Below are 24,117 nucleotides of genomic sequence, written 5' to 3'. Positions count from 1 at the left end.
ATAGGGAAGCATTGTAAAGCACAGAGAGGTCTGGTAAAGCATAGGGAAGCATTGTAAAGCACAGAGATGTCTGGTAAAGCATAGGGAAGCATTGTAAAGCACAGACAGGTATGGGGGAACTGAAATGACCTTGCAATTTACCTTGTTAAATTTTTATAAGGTATACTATAGAATACTATTGTCAAAACAAGCGTGATCATGGAAAAGAAGAAATAATGAAACCATTATAATTAATACATTTGCACTGTAATTTAGCCATCATACTGTACATAGCTTATTATGCTTGCCTTTTTTGTGTAGTGCCCCTCATAAAAGTGGACCATGGTAAAATGCAAGATTATTTCACAGTCTTCACAGGCTTGTTCTATGCGTTTAGTTCACCATGGTATGCTTTTTTATGCTTTACCATATCTCTCTGGGCTTTACCTTGCTTTCACTATGCTTTATTAAACTTTACAAGGCTTTAACTATTGGAAACTTTTATAATGGATTTGGAACAAATATTTCACAGTGGCTCTGATACAGTAGCAAATATATACCAGAGTCTATGAATTGAAAGTACTGGGCCACTATTCTCTCATACCACATCATTGTATCTGTGCTACCACTACAGTACACTACCATTGCACTGCCATTACAGACCATTAGGCAAGAATTATTTAAGTATATATATAAAAAAAAACAACATCAAAATACAGCTGTATTATTAATTACTTAAAACACTGCGCTCGTTTGTTGGAAGGCTATAATTATTTATAATTGTTAATAATCATTTATAATTGTAATTGCTGTTAATTGTTTCAGTGCCTGTATTAAGGTGTTGCGTCTCACTTTACAAGTCAGAGGAACAGTCCACACAAGCTAAAAATACCAACCAGGCCCAGACTCTAATCCCCAGGCTGTGCTGTCAGCTCCCCCAAGACAGTTAGTTGATAATCGGGTTATTAGTGTGATTTGTGGGCCCTGGGGGAAAGAGGCTGCTTTGAGCTGCCTACCCCACCCGATTCTCCCCACCCTGTACCCCGAGGTAAAGCAGCTGGGACTGGCAGTAATTACAGTCAATCACACTGCCTGACTGCCAGAAGAACAGTCCTCAATGGGAGTTTACCAGGGTCAGTTGATTTCCTGCAGAGAACCTTGTTAACAATTTAGTAAACAGTTTTAACTTGAATTGTTTCCCATTAAAAACTACATTTACTTGATGTTTCGTAGGCTAAATAAGTGCAAAGTACAGACTGCTTCAGAAGGTAGATAAGTCCTGTTTCAAAAAGTATGATAATGCCATTAAACATGTTCTTAAAACATGGGGGCACTATTTTGCAGCATTTCCATTTCTTTTTCCCTCCAGATTCGTCTGGAATAACTAACTGCATTGATTTGGACTCTGTCTCCCCTATTTTGCTGGTCAGCTTGGAGATCAAGCACTGACCATGAACTCCTCCAAGAATGAACACAAACAGAACTCACCAGTAACACAGGCCCCCTGCTGGCTGGGGGAGGTTACTGCAGCAGCACAGTTGAAACTAGAGGCACACTCACTGTTCTGTACTTGTAAACATCTATTGAATATGGCTAATGTAGTTATAAAATGATTACTGATTCGTCTTGGTTAGTTTGCTGATATAGCAAGCGACACCTTTAGGACTGTTAAATCATGTTTTGTTTATGATTTTTAAGATGAATTAATTAAATCAAGTTTGCAGTTGGATAGAGGGCTATAAGTTAATTTTCAAAGCACTGCTAAATCGCATTAATATTTAAAATGTATTTCCCCAGAATCATCTTACATGGGAAATGTAATCCTATTTAATCCTATTTGAGGTTCAAAATCCAATATTCATACAATCATTTTCAATAGCAATTGTTCTGTGCTGTAAGTACAAGGGCAGCTACAATGCGATTAGCAAGTCATTGCTTGTGGGGAGATATTTTGACATACAAATGGCACCACAATTAACTGCAGGGCTGTGATACCATGCACATTCCAATGTGCTACTTGTATCAGAATCAGTTCAAATCCATTGTGTTGCCATTGCTGGTAATGCTGTGGTCTGTTAATGGCTCTGCTACAGTTTCTTCAGGGTAAAACACAGGTGTTATAATGACAGCCAGTGGTACTTTGTAATATTCTACACACAAAAAAAACATTCTGAAGCCCTTTGGAGGTCCAGAGAACGATGCCATTGGTTGAAGTAGCGGGTTTAGTTGTTGCTAAGAGACAGAATGAACTACCCAAAGCACCATGGGAGTGTCTTCTATAAAATGCGTGCCCAGCGGGTACGGAGGGGGTCACAGGGTCATGCCATCTGGCTTGACCTCTGCCTATAGTCCCTCCACCTCTCCCCAAAACAAGACTTCCCATTGATTCAATTAAAAAACTAAAATAAGCAATGGAACACAAACGGTTCAGTGATTATTGCTAGGGCATTGAGGAGTGTAGAGATCTGTTGCTGAACAACATGACACAAAAGAGCCTGGAAAAGTAAGTGACACAATGGGGGGGGGAGGTGTCGCCCATGTGGCAGAACTACATTTGTTTGGGTGTATCGTATCTTACTGACAGGGTCAAGTTGCTTTTGTTGTGTCACTTGAGAAACCACAGAAAAATAAAAATAAAAACTGTACATATGCAGTAGTTTTATGCTTTAATTAGGCATCTTAAAAAATCTCATGCATTTTACCCTTTGTGGCTATGTGTTCCTTCGACAATCACTAATTTGCGTATTTTGATCAATTTTCCAAGATTTTTAGTTACAGTGGTTTAACTTCATTACGCACAATACATCACTTCCAATTGCCACTGATTTGAAAATGATTTCAAAATCAGACTGCCTCATTTCAATCAGCAGCACACAGAGCTCTATTTCAATTAGGCCAATGCCAGGATTGTGGGCTGGCAGAACTCATTTGAATGGTTACGTTACATTTACATTTTTATGGGAAATCCTAAAGGCCCATAGGAAAAAGTTACAGCGCTGATTAAAAAAATAAGAAAATAAATGACATCCAAGCTTTTAGATAGTGTTGCACTTCCTTAGTCATTTCACCTGGAGGGTAAAATTGTCCCCTTTTTCAACAGCTTCTTTCCTGTCATCACTAAATGTCCCAGAAGACACTGCTGAAGTGAATGACCTAGGAAGTGCAAGCGTAACATATTTCCTGACGCACTGGAAACTATAAAACCTTTACCTAACACAGTGCTCAGTGTTTCAGATTGAAAACACATATGTGCTACAACATGTGATTCTAACAAGACCAAACATTTGAGACCTATGTAGCTAAATGAAGCGCAAATTGGGCAAGATTTATGGGGATTCTCTAATACACTTTCAAATATCGGCTTTCACAGTTTAGTAGCTGACCTAGTATTGTGATCAAGGCAACAACTGTGTAATGTTTCGTGGGCTGCAACAGTCTGTGGTTTCCCTCTCTCTGTCAAGAGATATCAGACAGGGATTCAAATGAGAGAGAATTATGTAACAGGTGCCTGCCAGTTACTCAGTGGCTTATTTTCTTAAAACCGCAGCTTTAAACAAAGTCAAATGAGGCCAAGTTCGCCGACACTGAGCTGAGGGAACAGTCTAAACAGGGGAATAACAAAATGGAAACACTTGCCATAGCACTGTCAGCGCAGATAACCATGGGCCGTCTGCGCGGCAGGAATTCAATTTGACAAGTTGTGTTCTCCGCAATGTTCCGTTTAGAAACTGTTACACGTGTAACAATAAAGGGTGTCATGGAAATTGTGTCTGCAAGCGACAGACGAAATATTTACTATAGCATTTTGTTTCGCCTTTAATGGAACTACTATAGGGGTTAGATTTGCAGAAAGAACTTATCTGTTACCTCATTCATATTTGCTCCATAATTTTGCTCATTTTGAGGTAAGTTTTTCCCACTTTGCAACCATTGTTATATAAACTACGTCAGTGGGATGTTGTGCATTATGAGATGAAATTGTTTAACCCGTTCATGTGTGGCGACCTCATACGAGGATGGATTAAAAAAACAAAACAAAACAAACAAACAAACAAACAAACTCTCTTCTAGTCTTTATAGGGGGGATATACAAAGACCCAAATGCATGATAGCCTCATATGAGGATGCCATTTTATACTTAAAAGCTAAAAGCTTTCAAAAAATATGTATTTATTATTTATTCAATGAAAAATATATTTATTATGTGTCCAAAACAATTTTTTCTCCCTTCAATTTTCAATATTTCGTGCATGAAGATGGTGTAATGATGGCTTACGCTTGAAAAAGTAATGTAGCTATAGGCAAGTTAATTCTTGCATACATACACCTATGGTAGTAAAACAACAGTCATTGCAAATATTTCATTTTGTAGCCAAATGCCAAGCCTATAGACCCTTGTCCTTTCTGCTAACGAATCAGCCCTCTATCAAAGTCAGTCTGCTGCCATGGCTATGGTGACTGAAACCGACTCTGGTTTTAGAACAGCATTTGCTACAATCAATCAAGATTTTGTTGTTGTTACTTGGCAACAGTGCGGTCTAGTGGTTAGTCCTTGAGCCTAGGAGAAGAAAATATAGTAATTAAGGTTTTTACAATCAATTGTCCTTCATTAACTTGAGTAGCCATTTCACCGCCCTTTTTAAGATTACAAAACTAGTACATTCTTTGACAAAAAAAAAAACAACAATCAAGAGACTTCTGAAAATGTTTGTTTCAAGTTTCTTAGTTTACTGGATGTCAAAAGAAACTACATTTGAGATATCAGTGTGTGATCAACTGCACTGCTGGTTTCCATGGTTCAAAATTTTAACAGCTACAATAATGATTTTCCGCCACTTGGTGGCAACAAATATTCATATATATATATATATATATATATATATATATATATATATATATATATATATTAGATCTTTTATTTAACATCATGTAATCAAATAAACCTCAAAATGATATCGCAGAAAGTCTATCGGAAGCCATAATAGTAGTACAGAACTTCATGTTAGATTTGGTGTGCAATTCAATATGTTAACGTAACATTATTCGGCAGGTTTCATTCGAATTTATGAAGCAAAATTAGTTAATTCTATAGGGTGATGCAAAACCTTTGGCCTTAGCTGTATATGCAACACAGATTGTACTTTCCACATGTGTAATAGCAACCAGTAGACACGTACAAGGCAATGTAGCACTATTACTGCTGTGACTGCCCAGTGTGTCTCAAAAGGGAATTATTTAAGCGGGAATGAATAGCAGGCTTTGCAGGCTATTGTATGGGCCAGTGTGGGGGCTAGTAAGTTTCCCAGATGGCCAACAAAACACTGTTTAAAAACAACCCCTCCCCCACCCCCTCCCAAGGTCACGCTAGAAGAAAGCTATTGAGACACTTCCGACTGACGAAGCCTTTAAACAAAAAATAGATTTGAAAAAAATACATGGTTTCAGGGCAAGACAAAAACATAGAAAAAAAATGAGGGGGAAAGGGCTTGTCAAAGTAGAATAAAAAAATGATTATATATTTTATATATATATATATATATATATATATATATATATATATATATATATATATATATATATATGAAAGATATTATACCATATATGTATATATTGCATCTGTATAACCTACCTACCTAACTGTAATGAAAGAAAGACTTATTGTTTATTATTATTTTGCCACATAAGGCATCATTTATGTATTCACTGTACATGAAAGCAATTTTTCAATGCCATGTCATTCCAGCATGTATGTACAGGAAGTTCTACCTTGTTAGAATTAGGTTTCTCTCATTCAAATTTAATTTGCTGTTATTGTTGCAGCTTTAATTATTTGCATTGATACTCACCCATCTAAAAAAATAATAATAATAATAATAATAATAATAATAATAATAATAATAAAAACACACAGATAAAGTCCACGAAAATATATATATATATATATATATATATATATATATATATCAAATATAAAAAACCTAAGCAAAAAGCCTAACCATAACTCGACTATAATATTTTGGTACAACTTGTAATATGCTTACGATTTAGGCTTAAGGTAATACATTGAATATGTGTCATGAAAATAAAATATGTACCAGCCATTCCTTTACATCTGCTTAAGACTTTAGAATTAATTCAGCAATTTATTTGTGTGATTTTGTTTTTATGAGCAAGTGTTCATTCAAAGCGATAGATGTCCTTTTTAGCGTGGGCGCACAATGCATTAAACCCACTGGAAATTGAATGGACCTCTTTTTAGGAACTGCAAAAAAGACGAGCAGATTGCTTTCTTGGTAACAGGGTAAAAAGAGTATTTATGTAGAGGCACAAACAGTGTCTGTGCTTCCCCTTTTTTCCACAACTGAAGTTTAGATTTCTATTTGCACAACAATAGACAGAGAGGGATTCTCACACAGCTCAGGGACTGAGAGCAATGCCTATAAACAACACCATCCCTATTGTTTGTTGCTGAACACTATCTGCCCACCCCCCATTGCAGGCAAACAGTTCTGTGAACAGCTGCTGGGTAGCAGAGCAGTGGCTTGCATTCCCATGCTTCTGCACACTGTCGTTTGCACAATACAATCAATAAACTACCCGACTTTATTTGGCAGAAGCAATAATTGCCCCTGGACTTAAGGCTGGTCAGTGATGCAATGAAAAGAACGATCCCCCCTGTGCATCTGTTACTTGATTTAGGCTCTTTGTGTTGTATTCACTGCAAAGACTTGCTTTTAAAAAGGACAAGCAATTGCTTTACAAATAGTGTACATTCAATTATTCCTAAATGCAAACAAACAAACAAAACAAAGGACAGATAAACAAGAAACACAACAGGAAATTACTTCAAAAGATAGTTGATACAAAATGTTCCCTCACGGTCCCACACTTAGTCCCTGTCTGTGCCAATCACAGAGCTCAGCTGCACTGTTCATAAGCTGCAAGTCATTTCAAAGCACGCCGACCTGGGTATCAGGCTGGTAAATCACACCGTTGCGCTTGCAAGACTTTGGGGGGGGGGAAGGATAATAATTATAGTTTTGAAACTGGCTGAAGAGAGGCACTCTAGCAGAGACTACAAAAACTAAAACCAATTATGTCATATCTTGACAAACTTGTTTTTCTTTTATTTAGGTAAAGGGAATAAAGAGGCAAACTGTGTGAAACTAATTACTTCCTTTGGGAAAAGCCACTTAGCGTTTAAACAATGAGAAGAAAAGTGGGGTGGGGAGTGGTCCAGTCCCTGTACTGGAGTTTGCTTTTAAAAATAGCAGCATGCTTTCATAACAAACACTGTGGTACCTGATGAAGATGGAAGATACTGGGCTAGATTACAGCAAATACGAAGCTGTTTACTGCAAACACACCATTTTATAAAGGATTAAAACCCTAACAGGTCTAAAATAAATAACCCTTCTAAATTAAACCCCCGAGTTGTTTATTTTGAGACTAGGACAATGATACTCTGGAGCACAGAACTCATACTTGGGCAATGGTGTGTTATACAGCAGTACCAGTCACTGTTTAAATTGTTTTTAAAAGGTACAGCTCACAATTTTAAACATATGTAATGCAAAAAAATGATCAACCACGATTTAAGTTCAGAAACTGTATGTACAGGGAAATCAATTTCCCCAAATGAAAACTGACACATAAAAATTGTAGCTTCACCTAATACGCTATTTATTTTACAAAAAAATAAAAACCTCTATATTTTACAAACTAATTAATAAGCACATTTCATTGAAGAAACTGTAACACACATTCCATTTTTGCTCACAAACTAAAGAGAATAAAATATCTGAAGATGTATGCTTTTTAAAATCCAGTGTTTCACCACCACATTCTTCCAATTACCCAGTACAGGGTTATTTAACACTCAGACAACCATGACAGCAGACAGACAGCATCAGGGAAAACAGTTTGGCATAAAAACAGCGTACAGTGGAGGTCTGAACCGAAAACAGAAAGCCATGCCTTAGAAGTAACAAAAACCTTTTGTAAAAAGGGACCGATAAGCCTCTATATACACACACAATACCATGTCTAATTACCAATGCATAACCACATCCTCACAACTCTTATTGTTTTGCTGTTGGCTGTTTCCCCCCTCAAAATTCTTTACCGTTTGTTTTTTTCAAAATTACATTACTTAAATATAAACTCTATCAAAAGAAACATTGCTGCGATCTAAATATACACTATGTAATCGATCACATTTTTCTTTCAGACATACACTGCAAGACACTTACTTGCACTGTTAAATGTTTGATTTTCACACCCATGGCACATAAAGAGCCCTATTTTAATTTTCCACTCCCCCTGGTCAACTGAGACAATTAAATCAATAACATACCCCTCCCTACCAATGACATAAAGAACATATTACATGTGTTAGTACCAATAATTCACCAGGAACTACACATCAACGTCACATAACATCTTGCTATTAAAAAAAAAAAAAAAAAAAAGCTTTTCTTGTTAGGTTACTTGTTTAAAAAAAGCACCTTTCAGAAATACAAAACACTCATCTAAAATAAAAACTTTTTTTTGTAATTGTTGGAATTATTGGCAACCTGCATTATCAGAAAACAAAGACCTGTGTAACTCTATGGCAGCTGTATGTTTCCAGTATGTTACACTGTCCCCTGGTGGCATAAAAAGATATAACAGGAAAACAGCTCTTAGAAAAATCAATCTGCATTTTTTACTGTAACATTATAATGTACTTTTTAACAAGGCACAAAGCCACCTTCTCATTGATTAAGCAAATGGCTTAAAACAATAGAACATATCATCCTTATTACAAAAACAGAATGTCAGGAACTTCAAATATGTTCAAAAAACACAATGGCTTAGTATTTCAAAAACTGTTTTGGTTAGCTAACGCACATTAAAAGAAACCACTCGACATACAAATGTATTTAGAGTGGTTAAAGTTATGACAAGCATTTATTACCTGCTGTACATAGAACATCCTGGCACCTTACACAGAAATGCTATTCTTTTTAAATGTTTAACTTAAAAGACCTTTTAAGTTAAACATTTATTTTCGTCCTGGTCTTAAAATGAGAGCCATTTTCACTGCTCCCCAGATCACCGTGCACTCGAAATGCATTTCTAAGAGATTGTATTAACTTTCAAAAAGCTTTGACGGTACAAAAATAAAGAGCGTCATCTCTCTCTTCCACGTTGGTCCGCACCCAATATTGTCCTCAATGCTTGGTCTGGCACAGAGCAATGGGGGAACACTAATATCTGTGGACCGGATGGGACTTCTCTATAGAATTGCAGCTTCAGAGATGTTTTCAATGAAAAGAAGGAATACTCCAAATCAAAGGCTGAAACTTGGGCTTCTGACTGTACTACATTAAACACAAACCATACAAAGCACATTCTAAGCAGTTATGTTTATTACCTTACATTAATTGTTCTTTAGTTAGTGTTCCAATACAGCTTTTCCAATAATGTGCAATGATTGCACACAACATGGTACACTGTTATACGAAGCGATAGGAAATATTTTGTATAGATAGATAGACAGAGAGTCCTATGCCCCCCCTGCTTATTTTTACTTTGAAGTCTATTCAATTTTAAAGACACAGCAATAGATTTTATAAACTGTAGCAAAACACCTTATTCAATTTTATTAATTTAAACTTTTTTTTTTACCTCTATATTAACATCTCTAAAGAAAAACACAGTGAATAAAGAAACTCCACTTATGAGATCATTAAAATCGACCCCAGTATGTTTCATTAGCACTCTTTGTTTAGTGTTTTCAGATTATGGCTGATTGCTGTCTTCAGTAGCAGGCATCAGTGCTAAATATCATTATGACGTGGCCCTGAGGATGTGTTTGCATAATACATATATTTGAAACATTCTGTTATACGAATGTTCTGGAACACGGTCATATTTGTCTACATTTCAAAACAGAATATTAGAATACCTGTCCAATGCTTCTATAATGAGGCTTTAAAGAGAAATGGTTATTGGAATACATTGTGTGATGAATTATTATTTCCAATGGCTGTTGCCAGCGCTTTTGGTTTTTTAGGTTCTTTATTATCTAAGACTCATCTTTAACATGAACTTACAAGGGCTGGACAAAGAAAAATGCAAAACACCTGCAGTATGTAGCACATAATATTGGGCGAATCATTGTTATGGAAACGGTATCTCTATAGACATGTTTAAAAGATGCATCCCTTTGTTGTGATTCGATGTCACTCACGAGGGGAAAGACACTATTTGTAGAGAGCCGAGATGGTCAGAACAATTTAAACACCTTGAAGACTCATGCAAATCAATGCCGACCTTACTGCTACTATTGACACTGTTTTGTCTCATTTTGCTGTACCCCTGTAACTGGTGTGCAAAGTAAAACTAGCTACAAAAGACAGCCGTTGGCCAAAGGTGCTCTTTTAAAGTAAACCAACTTTCTAGGCACAATCTGACTTTTAGGACCTCTGAATCACGACCTGAAATTTACCTGTAAAAAAACAAACAAAAGAAAGAAGCAATGCTTTAATACACTTCAACATGCGTGCCTTTGGGGCTGCAGTTTAGCACTTTACTCATCAACACTCATCTAAAACAAATGAAATAAAAACAGTAATAAAATAACATCTTTGTTATTGTTGAGATTATTGGCAACCTGCATTGCAGAATGCAAAGACCTACATAAAATGATATAACAAGAAACACCTTTTTTAAAAGGTAAATATACAACACAGTTGTTCTGCATTGGCACTGTTTGAGGGGGGGTACCACTGCAATAGATAGATGGCCCATTAAAAAGCATGCATTTGAAACTGGGATAAATACCAATTCAGGGATATAAAGAAATTCAGTATGCAAGAGGTCTGGGTGGGGTAAACGGTCAACAAATGCCCCATTAATTCAACTGCAACGACTGTATTCCTGATGGCTAAGTTTAGGATTTAAAGCCTTTACAGAGAAGCAACTGTGGTGACTTACAGGCTGGCATGACAGAGACCTCTGCAGTCACAACGCTGTCAATGCCCAGGTTTGACAGGGCACCTCTCACCATGCCACACGTGTACGCCAAGTACTGGCAAGGGAAGAAAGAAAACGACAAACGATTAATAGTTACAGAATAGCTTGGTCCGCATGTTAATTGACACAACTGACGTAATAAGACGTGCGGGTTTAATCAACTGAGCTAAACGCTGGCAGAGTTAAACACCGCACAAAATAGCACTTTTTCTGGCACCGTGTATAGCGCTAAAGAAAGAAATGCACTGAAGAGACTCACACGCACGGTCAGATGTCTGATTTTCATAACCTTGGTCCTAAGTGGCACTATTCATACTGTTTAGATCAGCTGAATAGGACCCTTGATCTTTCATTTGTCAAAAAGAGGAGGCATACCGTTTTTTGTCTTTCTCCTTCGAATGCCTTTTTGGCACGTTATAAGTGATGAACCGATAAACGGAACGAGTGTGTGCATGTTGGTAGCGGACATTCGCCGTAGGAGGACGTCCCAGTAAACCACGACGAAGGCACATGCTAAAATGTTTCTTTGGATCAACCTGGATTTTTTCTTATACTGGCAGGATAAGCTACAGCTATTTTATAGTATTTTACAGCACTGGGGAATATTCCTGTATTGCATCAACCACCTATCCATGATTATCCTGGGGTAACCCCTTAAAATATGTTGATGCAATCCAGGTGTATTCACTGGTACTGTAAAAGTACTAAAACATCTGGGGGCTTATCTGGGTATAGGCTGATCCAATCAAGTTTCTTGTAAATCTTACAGATACAGTGGCACAGTTAACATCTTGCAGAAAGGCTGTGATCAATGAAGTATTTTTGTTCCTTTTAATAAATGGAACAACAACGGAAAAAAGAAGACATCTCTTACCTTAGGGGCTTCCTCCATGTATTGCTTGCTGTTGGAGAACTGTGTCAGGAGACTGAATTTGTTATCTTGTAACACATAGGTACCCTGTAAAAAAAGTGGAAACACATTACTTAAATGGAAGTAGCTGTTTGTCAATTAAATTAAATGTTTTGCCCACAACAAGCAGGTGTACCTGATGGTTCGTCCGCAGGTTATCAATCTGTTTCCTGAAGAGGTTTATCCACAGATCTTTACAGAGAAACTTCACAACGTCCAAGTCGTCTTTGAAAGACGGGGTGTCTTTAGTGAACCTAGATATGGGTGGGGGTGGGGGTGGGGGGAGTCACATTTGAAATGCTGCCAGTGTTGATTAAACAGCAAGCAATTAGGTCTGGAGTATCACAAATCTTGACTGAATGGCCTCTTCCTTTTTGTATTACAACCAAACTCTTTAAATTTAAAAAAAAAGGTTAGTAGGCTTTTGTTTGCTTGCATAACTTCTTGTAGAGGTTACATATTATACCCCAGGTAGGGTTACCATATGACTCCATGTGTGCAGCTCAGGCTTTTCAATTCACACCACCCTAATGTTTTCCCTGTCTCAGCTACCTTTCACAGCAGGACTACACTTACCAGAATACATCGGGGTGTGAGCTGAAAAGCCGAAACTGTCCCAAACTGTCCTAGTGTACATGGAGTCATGTGGTAACCCTAAACCCAGGTATACCCAAGAATGTAATGATATTTTTCTTGCACACCTTTCAATAAGTCCTTGTCCTACTCGGAAACCCATGCCTTCCAAAGTTGATAAGGAGCTTCCCCTTTCCTGAGAAAAATAACAAAAATGTAGTACGATATTCAAAAAGTTTGAGAGATGTTGATTGTTTCTAATCATTATTATTAAATACTATTTAATCTGATTTTGAAAGAACAGTAACACAAGTGAACAGTTAAGCACAAGAAGAACATAACTTTCCAAATACCAGCACAATATATTAGCAAGTTGGGTAGTTTTTAATATTAAACTTTAACCTACCTGGTTATTGTTGTCCCCGTTTTGATGTTTGTAAACATAGGCCACCATCTCCATGTGGAGAAACTCAAAAAGCGACTTGTCTGCCATCACTGTGGAAGCTACAAACACAGTACCGACCTTACATCACAAAATACTAGAACTGTATTCGGCAGAATACACACCAGTACTAACTACTGTACTGTCGGTAACTAAACACATTATTTGTTTATGTACCTCTGTTTGACAATAGGAAAACATTCATCAGATCGCAATTGATTGCACCTGTACCAAAATCTGACAATGTACCATTTTCTAACGTTACATGGGTCGAGTTTCGGTACGCATACCACATTCTGAAAATGTACCACCTTCTAACACTACACCGGTATGTATTGTTAGCATCGTACTGGACACCCAGCATCAAACCCCAAACAAGGTTACAGCAAATCATTCTGGAGAATAGACAACAAATAGTCTTTAGAATTTAACACTCCCAAGAAAATATAGGTCCATTATAAATCCCTGGACTAGCTGACATTGAAAACCAGCAAACCACCAGCTCTGACCAGCATACATCAGTGCTGGTCATTGCTGAACTTTCCCTCAGGGCAGGCTCAGACTAGTGGCTTGTTCATATGTTAATTGTGTTTCATTAAATGTTACTATGCAAGGGAAGTTTTGAGTAAAAGTATTACGTTATTGAAATAAGGCAAAAAATTTAATTGAATTTCAGTGTGACTACAAACCAGACTCCACAGGAGTAAGGTATTCAAAATTTTGATGTATATATATATATATTTTTTTTAAACAAAACATTTTGGTATTCAACACGCTCTGTCAGGCAGAGGTTATCAGTCACATTCAGAAGCAATACTGCTGAAAAAAAAAAAAAAAAAAAAAAACACGTATCATTTTCACTTGGTAATTAAAATCAAAACATAACCCTTTGACTTTACCACGTCGTGTTTACATGTCTTGTGGTGTACTTGAAAAACTGGTTGCTGAACACAAAACTACGCTTAAAAATGCATACTTTTGTAACAAGAAAGTGTAATTCGTAAACGTACTGAACTTAGCCAGGTATTAAACTCGTCACAAAAGAAGAACAAAAAATAAATAAATAAAAACATATTTACCTGGTTGCTCCTCGGACTGTCTACTTCCTGGTGACAGACTCCGCAGAAGGACAATCTTCACTTCGAAACGAACGTTTGATGCTAATAATGCGATGCTGCTTTCCTGTCCTATTAAAATTAAGTTTTTGTGTGTTTTTTTTTTTTAACGCTGTATAGCTATCTTTTAACACAAACATGGATATGTTTTAATAATATGGACCCTTTTCTAGACACTGGAGCTGATCTTTATTATATTTTGTGTGATCAATTTAAACGGAATTTTCTGCACATAAGATGACTAATTGCTACTGGAGTATTTGAGTTTGAAGGCTAACAGCGTTAAGTTGTCAGATTTACATTACGGTCTGTCTAAAGGAATTAAAGGCTTTTACACCTTAAGAAATTGGCATGTATCTCTCCGGAAGTTTTTTTTTTTTTTTAAACTCCTTACAAACTTGCAACTCTAAATCCTGTCGACCCACAATGCCCCTGCACTCAGTATTGACAATGCTATGGCAGGTGTTTCTATTGTTTTGTCCAAATGCTGTGTATCCACCCTTTACACAGACTAATTAAATGATTTTTTTAAACCTAAGGCCTAATTAACAATTTGAAATATAAGATTCACACCTGCTGCCTCATATGTAGAAAAATAATTTTATTTTCATTAGTATTGTGAAGTATACAGAAATGACAACACTATTGTAGTTTGTTTTTAAGTGGTGCAAAGGATAAAGAAAACTCATATTCAGCCTAAGTAATATATTTCATACTACCTTACCTAAGGTAACATCACATAGTCCAAGTCCTAATTAAGATCTATGAAACCAGTCGTATTTAGTGTACTCCAACATCAGTGCTTTCAGTGGGCTGTGAAACCAGCTGTTTTCCTGTCATATAAGGACATGGGTTCTTAATGACAACTTCCATAGTAAACATTTAATCTTTGGCCGTCACACATAAGCAAAAATCCCATCTTATAGACTTCAGTTTCTAGTGATTTGGTGAAATTAACCGGGATGTTAAAACAGGCTGTAACATTGAAAGCAATATCTCTGATATCAGTGGATAACATCCCTGTGAATTTAGTGGGCATGAAAAGTCTAGGGCAGTTGGCACTGGTTACAATCAGGCACGGGTGGAAATGATATCAAACCAACTTGATTCCAGTTGCTGATGGATAAAACAATTTTTTTTTTTTTTTTTTTTCTGTGTGTGTGTGCGTTCGCATTGGTACTCCACCTTCATTTATTAAGTCGCTGTGCAAGTCTGCTTTTGTGGCACACTTTGTGAACGTTACAAAATGGCAACACCACAGCAGGATATTGGGTTGGCCTAAAATGGAAAGACAGCACATCCTAACGCCTTTCAAACATAACATTGCTGTATGCAAGAAGAATGGACAGTCATTTATACAGCAGCAAATTAGAATATCAAATCTTCTGTGTGGTATAGTCACTGTGCGACACAACTGTCAATCTCTGCTTGAGAGAGGCCCAGGGCCCCAGGCAATAGACCTCCAGTGACCACCCTCCCTACCTACCCCTACCCCTACCCCTACCCCCACCCCCACCCCCACCCCCACCCCATGAGGCTCGACAAAGCGCTTGTCAAATGAAAGTCTTGATTGTTGGAGAGTAAACGTGCCAATTTTAGAATGTCTTTAATTGGCACATTTGTATAATTGTATGTCAAGATCAGCCAATAGCTTTCGTATTTTCGAAGAACTGGGGAGGCAGAAGCCAATAGGGAGTGAGAAGAGGCGGGACTAAGTGAACGGGACACAAGCAGGAAAAGAGAAAAAAGGGGAGATCTGAAAAGTTTTACTGCGCTGCACGCATACAGTTTAGTTTAGTTTAGTTTAGTGAAAACTAAATGTTTCTAGCCCTAAAGACTGCTTGATTATGATAGCTGGCACAGAAATAGTATATTGACTCATATTTGCAATTTCATTTCTGTATGTGTGTGGGCCCCCCTCTGGCTATGGGGCCCTGGTCGCTTGCCCAGGTTGCCCGGGTGCTGTCGCCAACCCTGGCTGGATGAAAAGAGATTGTTTATCAGTTTCTAAGTTGCTGTGTTACTTTTGCAAAGTCCATTGTACAATCTTCATAAGAAGAGCATTTTTAAGTTTTACCCAATATAGTGCAATTTCTACCTCTAACTGGATTCAAATCCTTAGCATATTTTTTAGAGTAAGACCATTTTCTATTTAGGGATAACAAGATATTTAGTGAGCAAGTAGTTGGAGTGAAGTTATCCGGCAACAAACTCCCCATCCCCTTGTGAGATGTTTTCCTCATTATAATATTTAGCATATTTTTTAAAGAGGAGGAAAAATGGACAATGCAATCCCCAACCCTAGTCTTGCTGTAAATCATTTGCTGCTTCCAAACTTTTGAACAATACTATATAGATACATTCTTAGGGTTTAAAATTGCTGCAAGGCTGAACGAATAGTGTCGTTTACACCCAACAATGCTGCGATGGTGCTGACTAATACCCCCTAGATTTTGACAGTCTCAATAACTAAAGGATGTCCTTACCAAGTTTCATTAAGTGGTACACCTCCACTATGGACTATGCATCCATTTGAGGGTGGGGAGGTAGAAATCAGGCTATACTACATGGTAAAATCCTAAAACACCATACTTATATATGCTTGACTGCTCCTATTTCTCTGCTGCATTCTCATTTGTGCTGGCAGTTTTTAGGAGCATGGGAGGGTTGATCTGCTATGTGCGAAGGTTCCGCCTTCCCTCCATGTGATGTCACAGCACTGGACGAGTTCTCATTGGTCGAGGATAATGCTGAGGAGGAAAAGGAGCCTTGGTTCAGCTCCAGCAGGGGCACAGACCAGGCAGGCAGAGCTGCCTCAAGGGGGAGCCGTCTGGACGGGCTCTCCACTAGTCCCTTGGCCCTAGCCTGCTCCACACCCCTCATGATGTGAACCAAGGCACCGTGGACCTGCTCACTGGGGAAGCCCTCTCCCTCGCCCCGGTGTGGCGCCCTGGTATTGCTGGAGAGCTGCTGCAGTAACTCGATTTGCCGGTCCAGCATTCCCAGCACACTGCAATGGAAGGCCCGCTGCTCGGCCATCTGTTCTTCCAACTGGTGGTTCAGTAAGGTCAGCTGCTGGAGGATTAGGGTGCTGGTGTCTTCAGCGCCACCTACAGGGAGAAAACAAATGACAACACCCTTTGCAATATACAGCTAGGGCCAAAAGTGTAGCAAAAGTGGCATGTATTGTATCTAAACAATAACGTTCAATGTTGAATGTAATGTGGGTATTGGGAACAAATAAATGAGTAAACAGAAACCTTATACCAAAATCTGAAACACTGACTTACCAAGCGAATTGGGTGTGGAACTGGTGCAGTGGGGTCCAGTGGAACCCCCTATGGACTGTGCAGGGGACAGCTGTTGCTGCCCAGGCTTGACAGGGTACAGGTATTCCCCTGCAGGCCCCAAGGTGACAATCTCCTCCCCACTCTCCCACGGAGGGGTCTTGAGACCCAAGGGTACCGCGTGAGGACCCTTAACATCCTCCTCATCGACATCCATCTCTGGACCATTGGTGGGGGGATCCCAGGCTACCGATGTGGAAGGTTGCTGTGGGTCACCTGTGACGATATGAAAAGACCTGCCAGGTAAACCTGGACTGGAGGAACCATTTGAAACACCTGCAAAACTTCTGTGCCAATCATTGAAGAAATGGTACCCATGAAATGTTACTAGGTTGCATGTAGGGGGTCTTGTTGTTGGGGCAGCAGTGTGGAGTAGTGGTTAGGGCTCTGGACTCTTGACCGGTAGGGGACACTGCTGCTGTACCCTTGAGCAAGGTACTTTACCTAGATTGCTCCAGTAAAAACCCAACTGTATAAATGGGCAATTGTATGTAAAAAATAAATTGTAAGTCGCCCTGGATAAGGGCGTCTGCTAAGAAATAAATAATAATAATAATAATCTTGTTGTACTGAAGATGTTGCCTTCTGCAGCTACTCCCTGCTTTACTGTGCAAAATGATGTATTTAATAACTGATATACTGTATATTTTGAAGTCCCTAAGGTATACAGAGAAATTGATAAAATAAAATACATCCTTGAAGACAGTGAAGTCAAAACTGTGGTGTTCCAGAATTGCTCCACAACACCCACTAACACTGTAAATTAGGTGTCTCTAATTACTGTGTATGTATAGTAGCTACTTTGTAAATGGATGTGCACTTACACATAATTGCAATGTTATTATGCATTGGCATAGGCATAGGCTCCATATTAGGCAGCAGTGTGGAGTAGTGGTTAGGGCTCTGGACTCTTGACCGGAGGGTCGTGGGTTCAATCCCAGGTGGGGGACACTGCTGCTGTACCCTTGAGCAAGGTACTTTACCTAGATTGCTCCAGTTAAAAACCCAACTGTATAAATGGGTAATTGTATATAAATATAATGCGATATCTTGTAACAATTGTAAGTCGCCCTGGATAAGGGCGTCTGCGAAGAAATAAATAATAATAATAATAAAATGTACTTAGGGTTATATCATGCAAAATAATTTACACATTGTAACTGTGCATAAAAACATTGCAATTATGTGTAAGTGCACATCCATTTACAAAGCAGCTACTATGTAGATTTACTAAGTAACTACTATGTAAATACACAGCAATTACAGACACAATGTAAAGTCTTACCCAACACCCTATACTACTAGTTTTATGAAAGGTGTTTTCAGTGGCTTTGTCTGCTTTTATATGCCATCAGCTTATAAAAACGTACTGTCTGTGTGATCCTCAAGCTCAGAGGCAGAAAGCACGACGAGGTTGTCGCATCCCAAATGGGGTGGGGTAGTCGGTTTGGGTCTCCTGGCCAGCATGCGATCCAGCTTCTTAAAGTAGCGGAAAGACTCGATTGCTGAGAGTTTGGCCGCGCCGCTCCGGTAGCCCACAGCCTTGATCTTGCGGTATTTGTGTTTCAGGCTCTTCCAGCGGTTGCGGATTTGGTTGACGGTGAAATCGATGTTGCGTTTGGCCAGGGTGTACCTCAGCCGCTTGAAATGGGAGTCGTTGCGCTGGCGTTTTTTATCCAGCTCTCGAACCAGACCGAGTTCTTCAATGAGGGCCAACAGTGCAAAAGTATCTCCCTCTGACCACCACTTATTCTGTCTCTTCTCGCCGTTCTCCATGGCGCTTGTGCTTCGGGCACTGGCTGTGGCTTCTCACACGGAGCTTTGGAGTAAAAAGAAAATGGAAAATTGCAGTTAGCAAACTAGTAACCTCATCCAGTTTTCAGGCGCCAAACTCTGATCCAGGATATCTCTTTAGGGCTACACACCTAGAATTTAGTACAATGTAAGATTCTCAGTTACTGAACTGTGTCAGTCTGCTTCTGATATATTTTAGATGATACCAGGCACCCAGGGCTTTAGCTGTGTCCCCTACATTTCCTTTTCTACAAAGTAGCTCTTTCTGTTTTTGCATCTCATTAAAAAAAAAAACTGTTTTTTGTTCTTTCCAATCAGCAATATTTGAACTAAATATTTTAACCCTTTCTTTGGTTTAAACTATAGCGGACCACCATGCAAAAAAAAAAAAAAAAAAGAGGGTCAAGAGTGCTGAAGTGGACCAAATGTTGGGGAGGTGTTTCCTCGAGGTATGGTTGATAATATATTAATCATGATTGAGAAAAAGGTGCCAGGGCTGGTGCATGCAAAAGAAGGGCTGTTTACACTATTAATTGCCATTGTCCTCATTTGAGGAGAAGCTAATCTGTAACGGGTTAACAAAAAATGTTTGTCAATTTTGATGACTTTTGACCATGTTTTACTTGTATGACCTAGGCAAATAAAATGAATATAACTTGATATTTCAACGGTTTTACAGAAAAAAAAAAAATCGCGAGGTAATCACCTTTTGGTCCATCTGAGCAGAAATTACTCTGTGGCTTGATTTCATTTGATAAATCATTTAGATCATCAGCATTTTTCTTTTAAACTCTGTTCAGTACTGGAACTGCTCATGGAACTGTTACAGAAATAAAATGTCAGGGGTATTACCAATTGTATTACAACACACCTATGCTTAACACTGCAATTGCAGGAAGACAATGTGTCAATTGCACCCCATACATCAAATACCAAATTATAGCATTATAGATTATAAGTACACATATTTGTTTATTATGAATTCCAACGTTTTTTTTCCCTCTCTAGATTGTTACTAATTCCACACCTCTGCTAAATATGTTGTTCAGTTAAATAATAATAATAATAATAATAATAATAATAATAATAGCAATCGCGTCACTTTTTTTTTTTTTTTTTACCTTTTAAGACCCTTTTGCACAAAGATTACCATTATAGTTTTTAACAACAAACGGTTCAGTAATATCCTGCTACAATTGATTTGCTTGTGGGAATGTATGCAGCTTATAATATCATGCACTGTACACCGCACAAAATCAATGCATTGTCTTAACTTACTGCACAGCGTTTAAATAAGTTTAAAACGCTTACTGTTATTATAAGACTCACATTCCGGCTTCAACACTTTACGCACCAAGCTGGTGTTGCGCTTGCGTCAAACAGGCAGCTGCTTGGAACATTTATCACGTGATTGAAACGTGTTTACTTGACTCTTATCACGTGTTTGTACATTATCCGCTAGTTGGCTGTTAACTATCATATGACTCTTCTCGCTTCCTTGTCATATGATTTTGGCTGACCGCTGTAAACTCCAGGGACTTTGGGAATAAAGGTACAATCACGTATTTTCATTGTATAACTGCAATCCTCTGTTTATAAAGTACGCCTTTTATGCTTACCTACTTTTTAAATATTATTATGAAGACGGCTAACATCAGCAGTCAGTGCAGGCACAACTACAGAGGTGATATTTAATCATGAGAACATTATACACTGAATATTTCTAATTTGTGAACGTTTTACTTTCCCCCCCCCCCCCTTGTCTGTCTGTCATTACTTTTGGGTGTGCAAATCAGAAAATCGTCACTGTGATTCAGATATTCTCCTAAGGTGACCATAATGGCTCTGTGTTCAGCGGGACAGTTCAGGATTTTCAACTCGCAACCCAATGCATTCTGGTACGTTTTACCTGTCTCAGGTACCATGCTTACCTTTAAGAGAAGCAGGACTACGCTTACCAGAATGCATTGGGTTGCGAGTTGAAACGCCTGAACTGTCCCAAACTGTTCCGCTGAACACGGAGCTACATAACCACCTTATTAGTTGTGCAGTCCTTTAGGGCACAGACGCACATACAAATCCGTACAAAGCTGCCCCTTTAAGTCGCAATGCAATTCAAATAAAGCAAGTACTCTTATTATCTTTAAAGAGTAAGTAGCGGGGTTCCGAAAAGTATACCGTTTCACGTCCCCACTTGTTGCTACAACTGTTTAAATACCGTACCTGTAACTTGTATTTTCATTGTTAACATCCTGACAACTTTTTACGCTTTTAACTTAAAAGTCTGTTTCAAAGCTCTTTCCAAAACGGCCGCTTGAGGTGCACTGATAGTGTAAGGATTATTGCCCACATTATCAAAGAGGTTACACAGCAATAACGATCCATGATGTAGTACAGAACAGAAAAGCCAGAGCACTTTTTTTCCCCCTGCAGTGATTTAGAGGACAGATCTCAAGCCCTAGTACACTAGAGCGGACATTTTAAAAAGAGCTTTGAAAAAGACTTTAAAATTATAATTGTAAAAAGTTGTCAGGGTGGAGTCAATGAAATTAAAAAATTACAGGTCTGTTATTTAAACAGACCTTTTATTTAAACAGCAACACGCTATATTTTTCAGAACCCCGCTACTTACTATTTAAATAGCTCTAAATAGTTTGCAATGACAACAAACATTACACGGACTGTTTTTCATTTTGTGCAGACGAGGCAATGGCCAGCGAGAAATACCAGACCATAGTGCAGGGGGAGGCATCAGAGACAGATTCAGACGAAGAGGTTTACAGCACCTCCCTTCCCTCAGCTCCGCCATCTGGCCTTAAAGTGCTGGGAGAGGCTTCCGAAACGGATAGCGATGAGGAGACGGAGCAAGTGACAAGTCTGGGGGTAGAGAAGGAACTCCAGCAGCCACCCCATAAGGGCCTGCCACCACTGAGAGTAATCAGGAGGCCTGCAGACTCCACAGCCGTCACCGAAGAAAAGCCAGCGTTGAGACTTGAACAAGGCAGCCGCCGCTGCGGCTGCACCACCTTGCTGCAGCAAAAACTGCAGGAGAGCAACTCCCACCTGTACTGCGACGTCACGACCACAGTGAAGCAGGTCTATCAGAATGCTTCCAGAGAGATCCGCATGAGTACCGACCTCCTCAACAACTCCCAGAACGGTATCATCAACGCTTCACACAGCGTCCGGCTCATTCTGGATGACCTCAAGTCTGTCTCTGAGAAAATGGACATCATAACCAGCTGCAACCTGCTGCCCGAAATTAAAACTCCCGCAAGCTCACAAGCCAATTAAATCATTTGCATGCACCAATTGCTGTTTTATGTTATAAGGTCAAACATTTGATTTGAAAACATGTTTGGTTAAAGCGTGACAACAGTAGTGACTCAACTAGTAAAGACCACCATCTGACCACTTCCCGTTTGATTTGCCATTGCTGATGCACTCTGATGACCAGTGTGTTGGAGAAGCCTACCTACATGACTACCTTTGCTACTGTCCCACCTACTTTCCCCATTTCTGGTAGGCTGTTTGCAATTGTGTTGCAGGAATCCCATCAAGAGATCAATCTCTAGTCTGTAATCTCTAATTTAGGGCAATGTCAAATCCAATTTGGTAGACGGGTCCAGTAAACGTGAAAAAAACATGTATGTGGTACGTTATATTTATACTTAAAATGTACTATTAAAAAGTTGTTGTTTTTTTTTTTTTAAATATGCAGTTTACTGTTTTTATTTGATGTTACCCTTTATGGAATATCTAAGTGATAACTATTGGACACATCAAGTGTACGAGGAGATAACAGGCTTCCAAGTGGGGAAAATAAATCAGGAGGCAGGTATAGTTTTTAGCAAGGTACACAGTTGTCTGTAGTTTCAATCAATGTGCCTTGAAGTTATAGCTGGTTTGGCTTTTACATTTTTAAACCAACATGAAGAAGGTTTGGATACAGCATTGAAATAGGTGGTAGCTAACAAAGGGAAGGGAAATGCATATTAAAACCTTCAGGACTACAAAGAAATAATTGAGATTAATTTGTTCTGTAGGCATGTCATTTGACTAATAAATAATGTATTTGCCATTCCTCGAATTAAAGAGAAATGCATTCTCTGTTACTATAGTTATTGCTTTTGTAATCTAACAATGTGTGGGGCTTGCTAAGCAGACATATGTTAGGGCAACAAGGTGTCAGGTTGAATTCTGTTTTAGAACAGAACTTTAAGATCGCCCACCTGCCAGAATCGTGTCATGGTGTGTGGGTGCATCAAGCTATTTAGTTGATTTAGTACCTGCCTGGTCCCATTATTCCAACAGAGCATTTGTGTACCAAAGTTCTGAAAATCATTTAACAGTGAAAACAAGTCTTGTTGGTGTATTTCTGTCTAGAAAAATATGAAAAACACCAGGGAAGGCCTTATTTTAATGACTTTAAACAACACAATGTATATCCACTTCTGTTAAGATAAATGATTTCAACACTGAAGGCATCTTAAAAGGTTTACGAGAAATAACCACTCAAAAGACTTTCCATATAACAGATTGAAACTATGTAGTCATAGTATTTTTTTTTTAAGTTACTTAGGGGACAGTTTGATTATCCTATACAACACAAGAAAAAGGGGGGCCAGTTATTATGATATGAAAATACACCAAATAAAGTTTTATTTGAAAAATATAAAGTTGACTTCACAGTAACAGTTATTACTTTATTATGCAAACTACTCATGTCTTGAATCACTGCGTTCCTAACTTTCTAGCATCCCTGCTTTGAATGTTGTGAACAACTTGCTGCTTCTCAAATACCATCAAACAACTGCAGCATGTACTGTAAGCAAGAACCTGCATGTGTCACCACTTGACAGTTCCCCTTACTGCAAGCAAGAAGCTCAAAACAAACAGTGTATGCCCACCGCATTCCGTAACTCTCAGAAGTTC

At 38.6% G+C, this 24,117-nt stretch overlaps 3 protein-coding genes across 12 annotated transcripts in view; 1 reads left to right on the top strand and 2 right to left on the bottom strand.

The window, feature by feature from the left end:
- Positions 1-15,512, bottom strand: part of LOC117396506 (trafficking protein particle complex subunit 6b-like) — a 30,399-nt gene extending 14,887 nt beyond the window's left edge. For 4 of the 6 annotated variants that reach the window (XR_004661600.2, XR_004543740.3, XR_004543739.3 and 1 more), the window contains exons 1-6: positions 14,006-15,512; positions 12,891-12,988; positions 12,613-12,680; positions 12,048-12,165; positions 11,876-11,959; positions 10,963-11,056 (exon numbers count right to left, since the gene is read on the bottom strand). Coding sequence is in view for 3 of the 6 variants with exons in the window: in XM_033994755.3 (XP_033850646.1) it covers positions 10,963-11,056; positions 11,876-11,959; positions 12,048-12,165; positions 12,613-12,680; positions 12,891-12,977 (451 nt within the window). In the remaining 3 variants the exon portion in view is untranslated. Of the gene's footprint in view, positions 1-6,006; positions 10,475-10,962; positions 11,057-11,875; positions 11,960-12,047; positions 12,166-12,612; positions 12,681-12,890; positions 12,989-14,005 lie in introns of those variants that run through there. The other 2 variants (XM_033994754.3, XM_033994753.3) reach the window with 2 other exon arrangements.
- A 65-nt stretch (positions 15,513-15,577) lies between these two features.
- Positions 15,578-20,591, bottom strand: LOC117395531 (uncharacterized). 4 transcript variants are annotated; one of them, XM_033994502.3, is made up of 4 exons: positions 20,494-20,591; positions 18,759-19,207; positions 17,332-17,604; positions 15,578-17,151 (listed from the first exon to the last, which is right to left on the bottom strand). In XM_033994502.3, the coding sequence occupies exons 2-4, from the start codon at positions 19,162-19,164 to the stop codon at positions 16,673-16,675; spliced, it is 1,158 nt and encodes a 385-aa protein (XP_033850393.3). In that variant the 5' UTR covers positions 19,165-19,207; positions 20,494-20,591; the 3' UTR covers positions 15,578-16,672. The 4 variants fall into 4 exon arrangements, with proteins under 4 accessions (XP_033850393.3, XP_033850403.3, XP_058860621.1 ...); XM_033994512.3 differs by having other exon boundaries at positions 20,512-20,580; XM_059004638.1 differs by lacking the exon at positions 20,494-20,591 and adding an exon at positions 20,304-20,434.
- A 57-nt stretch (positions 20,592-20,648) lies between these two features.
- On the top strand, positions 20,649-23,302 carry LOC117397999 (biogenesis of lysosome-related organelles complex 1 subunit 3-like). 2 transcript variants are annotated; one of them, XM_033996983.3, is made up of 2 exons: positions 20,649-20,734; positions 21,884-23,302. In XM_033996983.3, the coding sequence occupies exon 2, from the start codon at positions 21,892-21,894 to the stop codon at positions 22,474-22,476; it is 585 nt and encodes a 194-aa protein (XP_033852874.3). In that variant the 5' UTR covers positions 20,649-20,734; positions 21,884-21,891; the 3' UTR covers positions 22,477-23,302. The 2 variants fall into 2 exon arrangements, with proteins under 2 accessions (XP_033852874.3, XP_058861002.1); XM_059005019.1 differs by lacking the exon at positions 20,649-20,734 and adding an exon at positions 20,744-20,866.
- The last annotated feature ends 815 nt before the right edge of the window (positions 23,303-24,117 follow it).

The sequence above is a fragment of the Acipenser ruthenus genome, chromosome 30, assembly GCF_902713425.1.
Source record: "Acipenser ruthenus chromosome 30, fAciRut3.2 maternal haplotype, whole genome shotgun sequence".
NCBI classification, from domain to species: Eukaryota; Metazoa; Chordata; class Actinopteri; order Acipenseriformes; family Acipenseridae; genus Acipenser; species Acipenser ruthenus.
Note: the sequence above shows the minus strand (reverse complement) of the source record. Positions and strands in the feature narration are given on the sequence as shown.